The sequence below is a fragment of the Cyphomyrmex costatus genome, unplaced genomic scaffold (genome assembly GCF_001594065.2).
Source record: "Cyphomyrmex costatus isolate MS0001 unplaced genomic scaffold, Ccosl1.0 scaffold187, whole genome shotgun sequence".
NCBI classification, from domain to species: domain Eukaryota; kingdom Metazoa; phylum Arthropoda; class Insecta; order Hymenoptera; family Formicidae; genus Cyphomyrmex; species Cyphomyrmex costatus.
The window spans coordinates 151,247-166,711 of record NW_017275900.1 but is presented as its reverse complement, the minus strand read 5'-3'; the positions used below and the strand labels follow the sequence as shown (position 1 = coordinate 166,711).

Sequence of the window (15,465 nt, the reverse complement as noted above, 5' to 3'; positions counted from 1 at the left end):
TATGTTATCAAAAATATTTAAAGAAAAGCGTATAATATATATTTATATGCCCATAGCTAAAGATGAAGAACCTCGTCCACTTGTGAACCCTTGCGCACCTTCACCTTGCGGACCTTATTCAGAATGCCGTGACATTAACGGTCAAGCATCTTGTGCTTGTTTGTCAACATATACAGGAACGCCACCCAATTGCAGACCCGAATGTTCAGTTAATCCAGAATGCCCGACTAATCAAGCGTGTATACAGAGAAAGTGTCGAAATCCTTGCGACGGAGTTTGTGGAGTAGGAGCAATTTGTAACGTCATTCGTCATACACCCACATGTTCTTGCTCCAGTGGATTCACTGGGGATCCATTTGTAACGTGTAGACCCATTCCCGAGGAAGGTAAGACAATTAGAAGAATATTTGTAATATCATTAATAGTAATAGACAAGCCTGAGAATATTTCTTTACGATATTTAGAGTGTAGAAAATATCTCCAACTCACAATAAGCTTTATCGCAAACTAATTGTAAGTGTTAAAATTCATTCTTCAGATACGACACTCAAACCGACAAATCCGTGCTTAAATTGCGGTGCGAATACGCAATGCTTTAACGGTGTTTGCAGTTGCCTTCCCGAGTATCAAGGAAATCCAAACTTCGGATGCCGTCCAGAATGCATCCTAAATTCAGACTGCTCGAGAGATCGGGCTTGCATTAAGAATAAATGTCAGGACCCGTGTGGTCTTGGAATTTGCGGTGTCAATGCGTTATGTTCTGTCGTAAATCATGTACCAGTTTGCACTTGTGCACAGAGAATGTCCGGTAACGCATTTGTGCAGTGTTCCCCAATAGATGGTACTTAATTGAGCAATTACTCTCAGAACGTGTCATAAATTATTCATAATTATATTCCCTCTTGTAATTTTATTCTTTTTTTAATATTTAAACAGACATGGTATTAAAAGATCCATGTAACCCATCACCCTGTGGTCCGAATAGTCAGTGCCGAAAGATAAAGGAACAAGCTGTCTGTTCGTGTCTCCCTGGATACTTGGACGCACCACCTAATTGCCGAGCCGAATGCATTATTAGTTCCGACTGCCTTGCTAACAGGGCCTGCAATAATCAAAAATGCATAGATCCCTGCCCTGGAACGTGCGGCATCAGAGCTCAATGCACTGTAGTTAATCACAATCCGATTTGTTCTTGTTCCTCCGAATTAACTGGAGATCCCTTCACTCAGTGTATCCCAAGACGTGAGTAATTTAAAAGCAACAATTGATAAGTAATAATGGAGGTATTTATCATGAAGAAAATATTATATTCTTTATTTTTTCCTAACAGCGATAGAATCTCCAACGCCCATTAACCCCTGCGTTCCATCTCCGTGTGGACTTAACAGTAAATGCGAAGTTGTAAACGATGCATACTTCTGCTCGTGCTTGCCAGAGTTTATTGGCGTCCCACCGCATTGTAGACCCGAATGCGTTAGCAATAGTGAATGTTCCACACAGCTAGCATGCATCAATCAGAAGTGTCGCGATCCATGCCCGGGCTCCTGCGGTATTAATTCTGATTGCCGAGTAATAAGTCATACACCTATGTGCGTTTGCCTTGTCGGATTTGAAGGAGATCCGTTTATACTATGTAATCCCAAGCAAAGTAAGTGCAATAATTATGTATTGTCTAAAGTACTTTAGAATCATAGAATGCATTTCTGATTGTCGATATTATGACAAATGTTTTTTGACATTAAATGGTGATTTAATTAAATTTTTATCCAAATCGAGTTAAGATCAAGTTTAATTTAAGTAAAAAATAACATATTATATTATGTTTTATTATTATTTATATATATTTATGTATATTATTTTATTGCTTATTATAGCTTTAATGCTTATGATTCAAATTCAATGCTTTACTATTATGGCAATTATTTTATTAAATTTTCAGTATCTGCGATCGAAAATACATTCGGTGATTTTCTAGGATGATCGTTTATAATTTATCAGAACGATTGACATTGTCTTAAGAACAAGAAATAAATTTGATATCTTTTATAGGCGACGCTATAAATGTTGTAAAACCAACACCTTGTATTCCGTCACCATGTGGGTTTAACGCGGTGTGCCGCGAATCGAATGGCGTTGCTTCTTGCACGTGTCTATCAGATTATATAGGCAATCCATATGAAGGTTGTCGACCCGAGTGTACGATAAACTCCGATTGCACCGCGGATCGAGCATGCGTCGGATCGAAGTGTCAGAATCCTTGTCCAGGTTTTTGCGGATATAATGCTATTTGCCAAGTAGTGAATCATGCTCCGTTGTGCACGTGTCAACCTGGATACAGTGGCAATCCGTTCGTCTTATGTAACACAATTGTACAAGATACGTGTAAGTGCTAAGTTCTTAGAAGACGCAGTTTAATCAAATCTGATAATTAATTTTCGATTTATCGGAATATTTTCGAAACCTTTAATTTATCCAAAATTATATAATTACAATATTGTAGCATCTATAGAATTTTATAACAATTCATTATCAGTACAAGTTAAAAATCAATAATTTTTAACAGTTTGTGTGATTACATTTATGTTAATCATGTGAAATTTTTGTAATTTTATAAATTAACTTGCAATCTTCTATTTTTAGCATTAGAAGTTAATCCATGCAGCTCTTCTCCTTGTGGACTTAATAGTCAGTGTCGTGAATTAAATGGTCAAGCGGTGTGTTCTTGCTTACCCACATTTATCGGAACCCCGCCGAATTGTCGTGCGGAGTGTACTGTCAGTTCCGATTGTTCCGTAAATCGTGCTTGCAAAAATCGTAAATGCGTTGATCCATGCCCCGGAATTTGTGGCATTAACGCGAGATGTGAAGTGATTAATCATAGTCCGATTTGCAGTTGTAATCAAGGTTTTACCGGCGATCCTTTTGTAACGTGTTTCCAAACGCGTAAGTACGCTGTAAGATACTTGTTTAAAGAGTCGTTGCATTCATGTTGTATAAAATTTGATTTGAATTAAGAAAGCGTACGTTTTTTGAAGTATGTGAAGTATGATATTTGAAAAAATTATTTGTTTACAGTTATAGACAAAGATACTGTTCAAACGCCAACAAATCCGTGCGTTCCATCCCCTTGCGGTCCATTTGCCACTTGTCGCAATAGCGGCTACGCGGGCGTGCCGACGTGCACGTGCCTGGAAAATTACATTGGTAGCCCTCCAAATTGTCGGCCAGAATGTACTGTTGATTCTGAATGCAACAATAATCAAGCTTGCTTGAGACAAAAATGCAGAGACCCGTGCCTTGGCTCGTGTGGTATCGGTGCTCAATGCCTCGTAGTTAATCACATGGCGGTCTGTCTCTGTCCGAAAGGTTACACTGGAGATGCATTTGCTAATTGCTTTCCGGAACCTGCTCGTAAGCATTTATCTTCATTATACTACGAACATATGTTTCATTTACATGTTTGATAAAAGAAGAATTAAGAATAAAGTTAAATGCAAGTTTTTATAATTAATTGTTTAATAAAATTTTTTAAGTAAATTTTAAATATTTAATTTATAATTTAAGCATATTGTGAAGAACTAATATCAGTTACAAATTTATTATAATGAATTAATACATTAAATATTTTTCTTAAAAAACGCCAATTACGTGATATTCTTCGCAATATATTAAATTAATTTAAACAGATTTTTAACTTAATTCATTGGGGCTCATTGCCCTATTTCTCTATATTAGTTGTTTTAAATATTTTTAATCTGTGTGAGAATGATTATTACAAAATAACAGTATACTAAAAAATTTCAAAACATGAAACTGAAAAGATATGTTCCGTATTGTGAGACCTTTGAAAGTAAAAATGTTCATTTGAAATGGACAATGACATTTGCAGCTGCACCTATACCGCAAGATCTTTGTAATCCGTCCCCGTGCGGAACTAACGCGGTATGTCGCGACGGCGCTTGCACTTGTATGTCTGAATACCGCGGTGATCCTTACACCGCATGTCGACCCGAATGTGTACAAAATCCAGATTGTCCATTAGACAAAGCGTGCGTTCGTAACAAGTGTTTTGATCCGTGCATTGGAGTTTGCGGCCAAAACGCAAAGTGCACAGTCATAAATCACACTCCAATGTGTGCCTGTCCAGATGGAATGTCCGGCAATGCATTTGCTGCGTGCTATCCGGTCATTCAAGGTAAAATTGATTGACAATCGTATTTTGCATACTAGGGACAATTATTAACTAAAGATTCCTGTTACACACACACACACACAAACACACACAGGAATTATTTTGTCGTAAAAAATTTAATTTGCTTAAAGATGTTTTGAAAAAAAAAAACGATTTTGACAATAATTGCTTTTGCAGATCAAACTGTTATTGAGAATCCATGTAACTCATTGCCTTGCGGTCCAAATAGTCGATGCCAAAGCTTTAATAATCAAGCAGTATGTACGTGTATAGCTGGATTCATAGGAAATCCGCCAGCTTGCCGACCCGAATGCATAGTTAATACTGATTGCGCACTGAACGAAGCTTGCATCAACATGAAATGCGGCAATCCTTGCCTTGGTGCGTGTGGTATATCCGCTCGTTGCCAAGTGTTGAATCATAATCCAGTTTGCACCTGTCCTCCTGTATTTACTGGCGATCCGTTTATACGTTGTGTACCAAGACGTAGGTTTCTATTACTTAAAACACTAGACGCACGTTTATCAAACATATAACAATTTGTATCTTTTTATCATAAAGCGGAGGATATTCCAAAACCGATAAACCCGTGCCAACCATCGCCTTGTGGTCCTAATTCTCAGTGCCAAGTCATCAATGATACTCCATCGTGTTCTTGCATGATAGAGTTCATTGGAACACCACCAAATTGTAGACCGGAGTGCATTAGTAACAGCGAATGTCCAAGTCAAATGGCATGTATTAATCGAAAATGTAGAGACCCGTGTCCTGGATCTTGTCATTCTCTGGCCAATTGCTACGTCGTTAATCATGTGCCCACCTGCACGTGCCGCATCGGTTATACAGGCGATCCATTTGTTCAATGCATAATCATGCCCAGTAAGTTCAAATAGACTTGATTTCTAAGTTTTTTTTTATGAACGCCTTATTAAGCGAATAGCATTGTGTTCATTGTTATCAATAATAATTCTAATAATATCACGCTCGAAAAATTTTAAAAAACAACGATCAATGTACGACCTTTACGAGCAATAATTAGATCTTAAAAATTAACAAATCATAATATTCATATTTAATATAATTTTACAAAGACATCACACATGCATTTCATACATCAATTTCAAACGTTTCGGTTACACAGAGCCTTCATCAGTGAATTACAATAGTCTCAAATTAAATGGAACCCTAATTTTCGATAACAGTTAAATAATGTATAATCTTCTCTATTGGTGTCCTTCTTTTCAATCCACAATAGTCTCAACATCAATATAGTCATATTAAAATCCAAGTGTTAGAATTTGATCGTTTAAATGCGAGAAATTCAATTATGTCAAAATATTGTCCATTATTTTAAAAGCTTCCAAATTAAAAAGAAAAAGAGCAACGTCAATTAACATGTTGAAGTATCTCATGACAACAATGTAATCAACACTTGGATTTTAATATGACTATATTGATGTTGAGACTATTGTGGATTGAAAAGAAGAAGGACACCAATAGAGAAGGTTATACATTATTTAACTGTTATCGAAAATTAGGGTTCCATTTAATTTGAGACTATTGTAATTCACTGATGAAGGCTCTGTGTAGCCGAAACGTTTGAAATTGATGTATGAAATGCATGTATGATGTCTTTGTAAAATTATATTAAATATGAATATTATGATTTGTTAATTTTTAAGATCTAATTATTGCTCGTAAAGGTCGTACATTGATTGTTGTTTTTTAATAATAATTCTTTTTAACGTTACATTTTGATTATTATAGTAATATTAAGGCTATAAAACTCAATCGATAGAGTTCTATTAATTAAGAACGTATTAATTTAGGCGTTGATGTTATGGATAGGATAAAATTATGTTTTTTTAGGCGAACCACCGGCACCAAGACAACCTTGTCAACCATCTCCTTGTGGAACAAATGCCGTATGTAGAGAACAAAACGGCGTCGGTTCTTGTACATGTTTGCCTGAATATATTGGAAATCCCTATGAAGGATGCCGTCCCGAATGTACCATTTCGTCAGATTGTCCCGCACATTTAGCTTGCATTGGATCGAAATGTCAGAATCCATGTCCTGGTTCGTGTGGTACAAATACCAATTGCCAAGTCGTTAACAATATTCCCATTTGTACTTGTATCCCTAGTTACACTGGCAATCCGTACATAAACTGCATTTATCAGACTGTCAGCAGTAAGTAACGTTATACAAGTGTAAGAAATTAATATACATACAAAATAGCATACATATAAGAAAAGTGATAGAGAAAATTGCATATATACGTATATATAAAGGTGATACTTTAAGTATTATGTTATTATAGTTCCCGATGAGAAGCGTCAACCATGCGAGCCTTCTCCTTGTGGCCCTAACAGTCAATGTATCAATAATAATGGTCAATCTATCTGTTCCTGCTTGCCCCAGTTTATTGGAACTCCACCAAATTGTAGACCGGAATGTTTAGTAAATTCAGAATGTGGCTCGAATCGAGCATGTGTTAATCAAAAATGTGTTGATCCATGCATCGGCACTTGTGGTCGCGATGCTCAATGCAAAGTCGTACATCACAGTCCTATTTGTGTCTGTGCAAATGGCTATACAGGCGATCCCTTCATCTATTGCTTCGCGGTGGCAAGTATGTTCTATAGGACATGATAGTCTTTTTATAAAATTTTTAAATTTGTTAAAATTAAGTTGATTTTATTAATTTTTCATTAATGCTATCTATTTTTACGTGCACTAAGAATGCTAATTACTTATACTTTTCCTTAGTTTCAAAACCAGAAGACCAATATCTAAAGGATCCATGCTTGCCCTCACCTTGCGGCCCCAATGCTTTATGCAGAGTCATCGGTGATGCACCAGCGTGCAGCTGCATGCAGAATTACGTGGGTGTTCCACCTAATTGCCGACCAGAGTGTTCAATAAATTCGGATTGTCTCGCTAATAGAGCTTGCATCAGAGAAAAATGTAGAGATCCTTGTCCAGGATCGTGTGGTTTCTTAGCGCGTTGTTCTGTTATTAATCATACACCATCTTGTGTATGTTCTGAAGGCTATACGGGCGATCCCTTCATCAGTTGCAACGTTTTACCTCAGATACCTCGTAAGAAACTTGAGTTTCCGTCATGTTATGTATATTATTGTAGAGCAATCATATTATTATTCTAAATCGCTGCAATTTGATCTGTGCACATTTCAGTACTTCCCCCAGACCGATGCAATCCATCACCGTGCGGTCAAAACGCACAATGTAACAACGGAGTTTGTACATGTATATCTGAATACTTTGGAGATCCTTATGTCAGCTGTCGACCAGAATGTGTGATTAACACCGATTGTCCCCGCGATAAAGCATGCATGCTCCACAAATGTCGCGATCCGTGCATCGGAACATGTGGCGTTAACGCAGAATGCATTGTTGTTAATCATTTGCCCATGTGTAGTTGCCCAAGAAATATGACTGGTAGCGCATTCGTATCGTGTACATCTATTCAAGGTTTGTACGGCTCTCAAGCGCGATGAGAGTATTCGTTTCGAGAATATTCCCTAATGTAAGAGTGAAATAATTATTATTAAATAGATTCATCCATTGTGGAACAACCGTGCAATCCGTCCCCGTGCGGTCCAAATAGCCATTGTCGTGTGTCAAATAATCAAGCCATTTGCGCGTGCATTGCCGGCTTTAGAGGCACTCCACCATCCTGTAGACCAGAATGTCTCATAAGTGCCGACTGCGCCCGCAACAGAGCCTGCAGCAATCAAAAATGCATTGATCCATGCCTCGGTGCTTGTGGATTAATCGCACAATGTACCGTCGTGAATCACAACCCTATATGCAGTTGCCCGTCTTTGTACACGGGAGATCCATTCATTCAATGTATTCGTCAACGTAAGAATTTTATGACACTAGAAACTTATTGTCATATATAATTTATATTATGTCAAGACATTTGTAACACCTTAAACATTGCAGCAGAAGAACTACAACCGGTTGATCCCTGTCAACCTTCACCTTGCGGTCCGAATACGATATGTCGAGTCCTCAATGGCGCTCCATCGTGCTCATGCTTGCCCCAATTTATCGGCACTCCGCCTAGATGTAGACCGGAATGTGTTAGTAACAGTGAATGCCCTAGTCAACAAGCTTGCATTAACCAGAAATGCCGTGACCCTTGTCCGGGATCATGTGGCAGAAATGCTGAATGTAGAACTGTTAGTCACACCCCGATGTGTATTTGCGCCGGTGACTTTACCGGTGATCCATTTATCCAGTGCAATCCCCGACCGAGTAAGTTTTGAAGAAATACATCAACTATATGAAATATATGCGTTACGTGATTTTTATTATAAATTACGTTTAACATATGTACTATTTATGTTTAATAATTGTTAAACAATCTATGGCCCTCTATTTTAGTCGATACACCGTTAGTTCCATTAAATCCGTGCCAGCCGTCACCATGTGGCGCGAATGCTATGTGTCGTGAAATTTCTGGCTCAGTTTCCTGTACTTGCCTGCCCGATTTCTACGGAAATCCGTACGAAGGTTGTAGACCCGAGTGTGTAATCAATTCTGACTGTACATCCAACCGAGCTTGCATAAGAAACAGGTGTCAGGACCCTTGCCCAGGAACATGTGGTGTCAATGCGATTTGCGAAGTCATCAACCACATACCGGCATGTAGCTGCCAATCGAGATATACCGGAGATCCATTCAGATACTGCGAGCTCATGCAAGAAACTCGTAAGTGGATTCAAACATTTATCCGTTGTTATCAATTATTTACCGAAACATGTTATTTCATTTTTTTTTTTTTATCAATTTTGCATAGCTCCGGTACCTGTAGGCGACCCTTGTCAATTGTCACCGTGCGGTCCGAATAGTCGATGCCTCAATGTAAATGGAAAAGCTAGTTGTTCGTGCCTGCCCACTTATCAAGGAATCCCCCCTGATTGCAGATCCGAATGTATCGTTAGCACAGAATGCCCTATAAATCGAGCGTGTGTTAATCAGAAATGCGTTGATCCATGCCCTGGCGTATGCGGTATTAACGCTAAGTGCGATACCTTGTCCCACAGTCCATTCTGCAGTTGCGGAACCAGTCAGATTGGAGATCCCTTCGTCAAGTGTTTCGATACACCCTGTAAGTTCCGAAAAAAGTTCACTGTAAGAACATCGCATCGCGTCAGCAAAAGACAATCTTGTATACGCACGGGGGGAGATTGTTATATATAATTTTATTCCAGTGATGCCTGTATCAACACTACAAGTAAATCCTTGCGTCCCATCGCCTTGTGGGCCGTTCTCCACATGTCAAGACAGGGGAGGCTATCCGTTTTGCATGTGTATGCCTAATTACATCGGATCACCACCTTATTGCCGTACCGAATGTTCAATTAACTCTGATTGCACTAGTAATAAAGCTTGCATTAGAGAAAAATGCAGAGACCCCTGTCCTGGATCCTGTGGTTTTAACGCCTTGTGCATTGTAATCAAGCATACCCCGATTTGTACATGTCTCGAGGGATACACAGGCGATCCCTTCAGCAACTGTTATTTGGCGCCCATGCGTAAGAACTTTTGTTGCCCATTTATAAATTCTTTTTTTTTTTCTATATATAAACTAATAGTATAAAACAATTATTCTTTACACTTGCGTCTTTCGATTCCGATAGAAATTCCTACAGTAACATCAGACCCATGTAATCCGTCGCCATGCGGACTCAATGCCGAGTGCCGTAATGGAATTTGCAATTGTATACCTGAATATCGTGGTGATCCATATCGGGAATGTCGGCCAGAGTGCGTGCAGAATTCTGATTGTCCATTCAATAGAGCTTGCGCGAATAACAAGTGCGTGGATCCCTGCATCGGAATTTGCGGCCAGAATGCGGAATGCGCGGTCATCAATCATGTATCCACTTGTAGCTGTGTCAAGGATTATGAAGGCGATCCGTTCACTCTCTGTAAACGTGTGCAATGTGAGTCTCTCTATTTTTATTTATTCTCTGAGGAGTTCTGCCATTGAAAAAGAGCCAATTAATTTTACCACCTTACGTCTCGATAGCACGCGTCAAACCATGCGAGCCCTCCCCTTGCGGACCTAACAGTGTTTGCCGTGAATTTGGAGATCAAGCCTCATGTTCTTGTCTACCTGGTTACTTCGGTATTCCGCCAAGTTGTAGACTCGAGTGTCTCGTTAGCACCGATTGCGAGCAGAGCAAGGCTTGCGTGAACATGAGATGTCGCAATCCTTGTGAAAACGCTTGTGGCCAGAAAGCGCTATGCGTCGTGCGAAATCATAATCCAATTTGCAGATGCCCCGTTCAGCATTCCGGTGACCCGTTTATCAACTGTTTTCCTATAAGTAAGTAACTACCCAGGATGTTCCAAATAATACAAACATTTAAGAGATATTGTATAGGCGTCTAAAATTTGACATAAGAAGGACGAATGTGTCTTTTGGATGTCTTCTTGATTACTCTTTGATTGTGTTTGCATTGTTGTATTTGAGATGTCTTTTCTTTAACTTTGAAACAAATAATGAATTTCTTTTTTTATCATCAGCAACACCGGACGTAGAACCCACCAGGGACCCGTGTTACCCTTCGCCATGTGGATTGAACTCGCAGTGCGCGGTATCCGCCGATAACACACCCTCCTGTTCCTGTTTGTCCACCTTTATAGGATCTCCACCCAATTGTAGACCCGAATGCCATGTAAACAGCGAATGTCCCACCAATCGAGCATGCATTAAGCAGAAGTGTACCGATCTGTGTGTTGGATTGTGCGGATTCAATGCACTGTGCCAAGTCACTTTGCACCAAGCCCGATGCACCTGTCCCGAATCATACACTGGAGACCCATTCACAGTTTGCTCTGAGATAATATGTAAGAAAATTCCCGCTACCTTTACCCGTACAAACTGACCTGATGGAAATTACTTCGACATCTTGTCAATCAGCATTTTGATCTCTAAAACTTTATTTCTTGAACTCTAGATCTTGTAAATATCATTATTGTACATAATTGATGTATTTAAAAGAACAGCACATGTCAATATTTTTCACACATTGATCTTGCATTATTTTTCAAATGCTATACTCGACTATCATATACCGATACGTGCAAAATATCTTTAAATATATGTATCATATATGTATATGTTACACTTTTACATGTATAAAAAACATATACATTGCATGCAACATACATGTATATTTATTTACTTTTGTTCTTATATGTGTATGCAAATAATACTATATTTTTAAAAACTTTAATTTACATATTGTAATATATACTGCATGTATAATCTTTAAACCATATAAACTATGACTATGAAATTAATTATTATATATTTTCTGTTGTTATTTCAGCAATACCAACACCGCCGGTACCATCTAGACCGTGCAGCCCATCACCGTGTGGAATAAATGCGTATTGCCACGAGAGATTTGACACAGCTATTTGCGAGTGCGTACCGAATTATAGAGGGAATCCGTATCAAGGCTGTCAGCCTGAGTGCCTCGTGAATACCGACTGTCCAAAATCGCAATCGTGTATAAAGACGAGATGTCAAGATCCTTGTCCTGGTACTTGCGGCGTTGGTGCAACCTGTACCGTATCCAATCACGTCCCTATCTGTTCTTGCCCACTGCCAATGATCGGAGACGCTTTTACACTCTGTCAAGTCCCTGTAGAAGGTAAAAGTTTGCTATCTATACTTTCTCTCTTTTCAATTACCATACACTTTTCAACACCATTTTTCGATACGTGTAAATAGTTTTTTCCGATATATTTTGCCTATTGAATCCGTTGATGAAATTTGTCTATCACAACGCAATTTTGAGCAAAATAATGTTAAAGAGAGGTAAAAAAATGCGATGATTTAAAAAATTTTTATGACGTTGCAGCATTCATATTGAAGATCTGAAACGAAACAAAATGCATCTTCAAGTTTAACATTGATACTTTTGTGTGACTAATGAAATTTAGAAAAAATTTTGCTGCTTCTGCTCCAATGTCATAACAACTTTTAAAAAATAATATCGTTTTTATCTTTTTATCGCCTTTTTTCTCAAAATTGTAACATGATCGTCAAATTTGGCTAATGAAATTGTGTTTAGCAAACAAACGTATATCGAAAATGACTATTATATTCTTACTTGTGTTGCAAAAAAGAAGTCAAATTTTGTCAGACAGCAATGTTACGTATAATTTAATCATTAAGTTTTCTAATTGAATAAAGAAATCTTTTGAACATAAGAGATTTAAACGCTGTATCTCCTAAGCTTCCTTTCTTTATCCTTATGATGGACGTTATTAAATCATTATTATTGTGTTTAGATACTAAAGAAACAGATCCGTGTTATCCATCACCGTGCGGTCCGAATACTGTGTGCGAGAAAGTTGGTAATACGGCAATTTGCAAATGTTTGCCTGGACTACAAGGTGTTCCAACAAGTGTAACTGGTTGTCATCCGGAGTGCGTCCTTAGTTCGGATTGTCCGGGCGATAAAGCTTGCATACAGAGTAAATGCAAAGATCCCTGTTCTCAAAATGTGTGCGGTAGCAAGGCAATGTGTAAGACGATCAATCACAGCCCACTATGCAGCTGTCCATCTCCATTGATCGGCAATCCTTTTGAAGAATGTTATACAAAGATCGGTAAATATCGAAAAATTTACGATTTTATGTATAAAATATATTATATATTATAACACAAAATTTATATAGTAAAGCTCGATAAAATTATAAAATTACAAAATTAAGAAATCGATCGATAAAGAGTCTTCTTCAATGTATTATACAAGTAGTATTAATTTAAACTATTATTACAATTTTTCTCCTTAGTCTTCATAAATTTTTCATTCAAATTGGAAAAACATTGAAGACTGTGTAATCAAAACGTACAGCCAGTGAGCTCGTTGTAAATTCAATTAATTGATTAAACTAGCATGATTAGTAATTATTTTCAATTATTATTTTATATATAAAAATATATCATTCGTTTAAGATCATTTGCTCGTTATCGGTCGGTTTCTTAATTTTGTAATATTATATTATTCTTGGATTGTTTTGTTGTGTTATTATGAAACTCGCATTTTTGTTTTAGAAACCAATCCTTGTAGTCCATCGCCTTGCAATTACAATGGCGAGTGCAGAGTGAGAAATGATGTCGCCATTTGCATTTATCCTGAATGCGTTATCAATTCAGACTGTCCGCGTGATAAAGCCTGCTTCTCGCAGAAATGCAAAGATCCCTGCATCGGCGCGTGCGGCATCAATTCTATCTGTCAAACCGTTAATCACAAACCAATCTGTTCATGTCCAGTTGGATTTACGGGTAATGCACGAGTGCAGTGCACAATTCCAGCTCTTGAAGGTAATATTTACATCAGAAGAATATATCAATGCAATGTTAGATATATTTTTGAAAAATAGATTTAAAAAAAAATTAATTTAAAAAATTTATAATTATTATGTTTTCTTAAATACTCATATATTATATTAGTTTGTAAATATTCAAATTATGTATAAAATAATGTAATTACTGTTATTAATATCTAAATAAATCATTTTAATAAAGCATTAATATATCAAAAATGATTATTTTTAGAGTTAAATTTATATGAAGAAATATGTTTTTTATCGTGTACGTATAATGACAAATTTAAATTTTAATTATATCTTTGCAGAACCAATCCCAGAATGTACACAAAATTCTGAATGCTCAAATGACAAGACCTGCTTTAATCAAAAGTGTGTTGATCCGTGTACTCTTGATTCTTGTGGTCTTAATAGTCGCTGCCATGTGCAAATGCACAGAGCTATATGTGTCTGCAATGATGGTTATACTGGATATCCTCAACAATATTGCCATCAACGTGCGTTAAATATATTAACTGCATATTTGTAATGTAAATATATATTTTTCTATCGTTATATAATTCACATCAACTTTATTAATATTTTGTTACAGTCGGTTGTCGTAGCGATAGCGAATGTTCATTAATTCAATCTTGCATTAACAACGAGTGTATTGATACCTGTCTGGTTACACAGTGCGGTATTAATGCAATGTGTACCGCTGATGGATATCATAAAACTCGATGCTATTGTCCTGATGGATATACGGGTAATCCTTATGAAATATGCGAAAGACCTGAGTGTACTAGTGACAATGATTGCGTTCCATCTTTGGCCTGCCATAACTTAAGATGCGTCAATCCTTGCAATTGTCCACCACCATCATTGTGCAATGTTGTCAATCATCGACCAGTATGTAAATGTCCACCTGGTTACGTGGGTAATCCTTACACTTCATGTCTCATGGGTGAGAATTTGTTTTGATATCAGGTTTATAAATATATTTATAAAGGATATTAGAAGCATAATTAAATTAAGTAAAAATAATCGTTACTACATATATGCAATTATGGATTCAATAGAATGAGAAATATGAGTGTATATGTATATATAACGCTATACATGTATATAGCCTTATGTCATTAAAATATTAAATTATTGTTAATAAAGTTGAGAAGTATATTTATCGAATAATAATTTAGATTAGATGGTTGTGAAAATTTTTCAAAATGATTAATAATTAATTATAATTTGATAATATTTAATATCTATTGTTATTTTAGATCTGTTAGAACCAGAGACCGAATGTCAAGTCGATGCCGACTGTCCTAGCAAATTGGCATGTTTTAATGGTATTTGTAAAGATCCATGTACGGAAACGAAACCATGCATAGTTAGTGCCAAATGTAGCGTTGTGGATACTTTACCGATGAGAACAATGATCTGCGAATGTCTGCCAAACTTTGCTGGCGATGCCACCGTTGCTTGCGCGCCAGGTAGATTTATATCCACACACATATACATACATCAATATAGAAAAACATCAAAATAAAATAAGTTATTCTTAAAAAAATATAATAGAAGTTTTCAAATAAAATTGATACGGTAAAATATTGATAACTAAATTACGAATAAGAAGAATTTTTCAGGTTTAGTATTCAGATTATATAATTAATATAATAGTTAATATAATTTAACATCGATATAAGATGCCAAAAGAGCATCAATTAATTATTTATTAATAATTCGTGATAGTATCGCGGTAGTTTATTAGAATTACGTTTCAAAACTGACGATTGTTCGGCGCACAGTTTTGGAGGGACTACATATATTATAGTATATAAGTTCACGCGAAATTATATATATATATATATATATACATATATATATATATATATAAG

At 36.8% G+C, this 15,465-nt stretch overlaps 1 protein-coding gene across 1 annotated transcript in view; it reads left to right on the top strand.

Annotated features, from left to right (window-relative positions):
* The window catches only part of dpy (fibrillin-like protein dumpy), a 38,073-nt gene that overhangs the window by 11,842 nt on the left and 10,766 nt on the right, over positions 1 to 15,465 (top strand). The window contains exons 21-48 of the mRNA XM_018537885.1: positions 57 to 386; positions 539 to 841; positions 937 to 1,242; positions 1,331 to 1,648; positions 2,050 to 2,382; positions 2,641 to 2,943; positions 3,076 to 3,411; positions 3,890 to 4,195; positions 4,370 to 4,678; positions 4,754 to 5,071; positions 6,062 to 6,385; positions 6,516 to 6,827; positions 6,965 to 7,297; positions 7,394 to 7,690; positions 7,775 to 8,083; positions 8,168 to 8,482; positions 8,612 to 8,938; positions 9,027 to 9,338; positions 9,442 to 9,765; positions 9,871 to 10,176; positions 10,263 to 10,562; positions 10,763 to 11,086; positions 11,572 to 11,898; positions 12,542 to 12,862; positions 13,311 to 13,580; positions 13,894 to 14,082; positions 14,178 to 14,531; positions 14,848 to 15,060. Coding sequence (XP_018393387.1) covers positions 57 to 386; positions 539 to 841; positions 937 to 1,242; positions 1,331 to 1,648; positions 2,050 to 2,382; positions 2,641 to 2,943; positions 3,076 to 3,411; positions 3,890 to 4,195; positions 4,370 to 4,678; positions 4,754 to 5,071; positions 6,062 to 6,385; positions 6,516 to 6,827; positions 6,965 to 7,297; positions 7,394 to 7,690; positions 7,775 to 8,083; positions 8,168 to 8,482; positions 8,612 to 8,938; positions 9,027 to 9,338; positions 9,442 to 9,765; positions 9,871 to 10,176; positions 10,263 to 10,562; positions 10,763 to 11,086; positions 11,572 to 11,898; positions 12,542 to 12,862; positions 13,311 to 13,580; positions 13,894 to 14,082; positions 14,178 to 14,531; positions 14,848 to 15,060 — 8,619 coding nt within the window. The remainder of the gene's footprint in view (positions 1 to 56; positions 387 to 538; positions 842 to 936; positions 1,243 to 1,330; positions 1,649 to 2,049; positions 2,383 to 2,640; positions 2,944 to 3,075; positions 3,412 to 3,889; positions 4,196 to 4,369; positions 4,679 to 4,753; positions 5,072 to 6,061; positions 6,386 to 6,515; positions 6,828 to 6,964; positions 7,298 to 7,393; positions 7,691 to 7,774; positions 8,084 to 8,167; positions 8,483 to 8,611; positions 8,939 to 9,026; positions 9,339 to 9,441; positions 9,766 to 9,870; positions 10,177 to 10,262; positions 10,563 to 10,762; positions 11,087 to 11,571; positions 11,899 to 12,541; positions 12,863 to 13,310; positions 13,581 to 13,893; positions 14,083 to 14,177; positions 14,532 to 14,847; positions 15,061 to 15,465) is intronic.